Here is a 3,279-nt window from a genome sequence, read left to right on the forward strand (position 1 = left end):
AAAAATATAAATTAACAACAAATATAAATTATAAAATAACAACTATAAATGTTACCCCAATTTGAAACACCTAGTTTTTAATGTAATGTATAATTTAGTTTATTTAATTATAAAAATAAACAAACTACCATGATTAAAAATGACGATTTTCAGGATTTACACAATAAAACATTCAAAAACTAAAATTTTACTTTAGAGTTTATAAATTTCAAAACCATAAGGATAAAAAATTATGAGAGTTTTATTTTCAATTAAGAAGAGTTCTTTAAAATTCTTGGTATATTCTATATATACATATTCTAACACTAGTAATTGAAAACAAAAGTAAAAACATTATTTTTAGAATATGACACTAAGAAAACAAAAATTAATTTCATAAAATTATTAAAAACAAAGCAATGAAACAAGGAATCTCCAAAACGCATTATTTTTAAGACTGGTTTAAATATTATAAATTTTAATAGTGGGTTGTTTTACAGAAGATAACATCCCAAAAATTAATCTGCCAAACCTTTAACAATTTCTATTCCCATGTATTTATTTGTAAAATACAAAAAATAAATAAATTTCATTATATAAAATTGTTTAAATATAAATACTCAGTCTTTGAACTTAAATTAAACTTGGGCAGTATTGTAACTAAAAATTATTAGATATTAAGTTAAGTAATCTTTCAGGATAGCTTAAAAATTACAGTTGTGCAATAGATTTCATAAACAGAAACAATGAATAATGAAGCATGTTGAAACTAGAAGGAACACAATGAGACATTTCAAATATTATCATCATAATATGCATTAATTTAATTCATTAGAAAAAAAAGGATACAAATAAAGAAAGAAAAGTAGCAAGTACTTTTCTCTCCCTTAAGTTCTCTTCTTCTAATTAATTATATTATATTTTTAATTACAAAAGTAAAATCATATAATTTATACTACTAGTAACTGATTTCCTTAGTAGGAGGCACAATTATACTAACATATGTGCCTTAGAGGGAAATTATTCATTTTTGCTTAAGTGATATAATAAAGTAAGAATTTTCTAAAGATATACTGATATAAATAACTGTATGATACTAACTAAGATATTTGATTTTAAAGTATGCCACTAAACCTAAGAAAAAAAAACCTTAAATACTTATTAGAAAAAAAATATGCACCATAAAATTTGCAACATTCTGTGATAATATTGATACAAATTAACAAAATTTAGACTTGCAACTTTTTAAAACTGGATGAAATTAATATCATGACATTAAATAGTGTTAGAATTAAATAAAATCTTTTAAAGGTTTGGTAGAAAGTTTGATTAAAATTTGATGAAAGAGTAAGATTGAATTATAATTTGACTAAGATTAGAAGAATAAATTAAAGATAGTAAAAAATTTTTTACCTTGAGCAGAGTGCGAAAATAAGGACTGCAAGCTGATAACACAACTTTATGAGCTGTAAAGGAACAGCCATCGCAAGCAAGTGTCACATCAACAAAATCTTCTTGATCTCGCAGATGTCTGAATGAAGATAGAATACTTGAATGGAAATCATTCCAACGGAGGGAATATTGCTGTTCTGATCCACCGAGCCCACCCATCACTGCACTTTACACTACAGAGAACACTCAATGGAATTCTCAACAAAAATAGTTTCACTTATTCAACTACTAAATATGTAGTATGCCAAACAAAAATAAATACTATCACGAGCAGTTCATAGATTTCATTATTCCAGGGAATCTTGATGTCTTCTGTGATTCTTTGAGGCTTCCAGTAGAAATGGTAATTTTATAATAACCATTTTCTGGAAAATGAAAAAAAAAATTAATCAGAATGATTTAACCACCCCATTGTACAAGATATTTACAAGTTTTATTAAATTTTTTACTAAAGAATTCTTTGAAAAATGGATATTTTTTAGGGTCAGAAATATATAAAATAAAAAACCAGAAGAGTACCAAAAATAATATAATGCAATATTTAAGAGTGGTTAAAGTTCAATAATTAGAACATCATTTTTTGCTGTAACACCAATATTAAATTGCTGAATAGTTGCCAATTTATGGAAACATAAATAACTCCTACAGAATAAATTTGATACTGATAGAAAATAAAATTTACAAAAAAAAAATATATATATATATAAATATCAGAGGAAGAAACAGCTTTTGTAATATGAGATTTTTTTAAAAATAAAATTATAATGGTAAAAATGTATTAACAAGTTAATTATTTATAAGTTGTTTAAGTAATATTTTTTTTTTAAATTAAAGAGTTAACTTAAGATTAATTAATCTAAAAATTAATATTTAGGATTTTGAGTAAAGATATTATTTAAAAACTCCTCAATACATTTAGATATAAAATGATAAATAATTTATTTTATATTATATCAGTAATTTTATTTCAGTTTAAGATTGATTAATATCCTTAATAAGCAGACAATTAAAGAACTATTGGGAATAATTGCAAAATTTATGTCAACAATAGTTATGTCAAATTAAGATATAAAATTGTTTTAATTTAAGAACGGACTATTAATGTAAAAACATTAGTAATATACAAGCGGAAACTACTAAAGATTATCGTAGAGTAGTCATAGTTTTCTGCAATAGTATAATGAATAATACTATAGTAGAGCAGACATACGCAGCAGTAGTTGATTGCAGCAAAGGGGTAGTTCGGCGAGGGTGACTATCACTACAGGCCGCCCCTAAGGGGAACCTTATCAGAAAACTATTGCCTGTCAATAACTATTACTCACATTTCACTGCCGCCCACTGTGAACAGTCCTCAATGTGTATGTAATCACTCAAATAATATTTTATTCAATCACAGACGGGTTAAAGTAACCGCTTAACAACAACAGCGGACACTGATCTCGAGATGGACCGCGGCTGACTCGAGACGACCATGCTATCCCCCTCCTGGCGAGTGGTGGGAGTGGGAGAGAGAGAGAAAAGGAGGGAGAGAGAATGAGTGAGAGAGAAAGATAGAGAGAGTGGTACAGAGAGACTGATAGGACATAGAGCGCTCTTGCGCACACAGAGCCGACTGCCGAACCCGCGGGCCGATTGATGCTCAATACGCTACCCCCCACCACCTCGGCGCCCCCTCCACCCTACCCGCCCAAATTACATTTCCAAATGTCACCCCCCTCCTCCTTACTTCTACTCAGTATTTTTATTTACATTTTCTCTCTTCCCTTCTCTTATTTTTACTCATTGAGTCATGCTCCTGTTGGCTTTCTAAAAATTTCACTGGTGGTGTTATTTACTCGTATTAAC

The 3,279-nt window shown here is 28.2% G+C and overlaps 1 protein-coding gene across 1 annotated transcript in view; it reads right to left on the minus strand.

Moving 5' to 3' along the window:
* ab (abrupt) overlaps nucleotides 1–3,046 on the minus strand; it is a gene marked incomplete in the record, with an annotated part of 21,368 nt that extends 18,322 nt beyond the window's left edge. The window contains 2 exon segments of the mRNA XM_067045479.1: nucleotides 1,393–1,796; nucleotides 2,757–3,046. Of these exon segments, the coding sequence (XP_066901580.1) occupies nucleotides 1,393–1,590 (198 nt within the window).
* Nucleotides 3,047–3,279: the final 233 nt, after the last annotated feature.

Source organism: Halyomorpha halys, unplaced genomic scaffold, assembly GCF_000696795.3.
Source record: "Halyomorpha halys isolate HHAL.00 unplaced genomic scaffold, Hhal_1.1 Scaffold659.1, whole genome shotgun sequence".
NCBI lineage: Eukaryota > Metazoa > Arthropoda > Insecta > Hemiptera > Pentatomidae > Halyomorpha > Halyomorpha halys.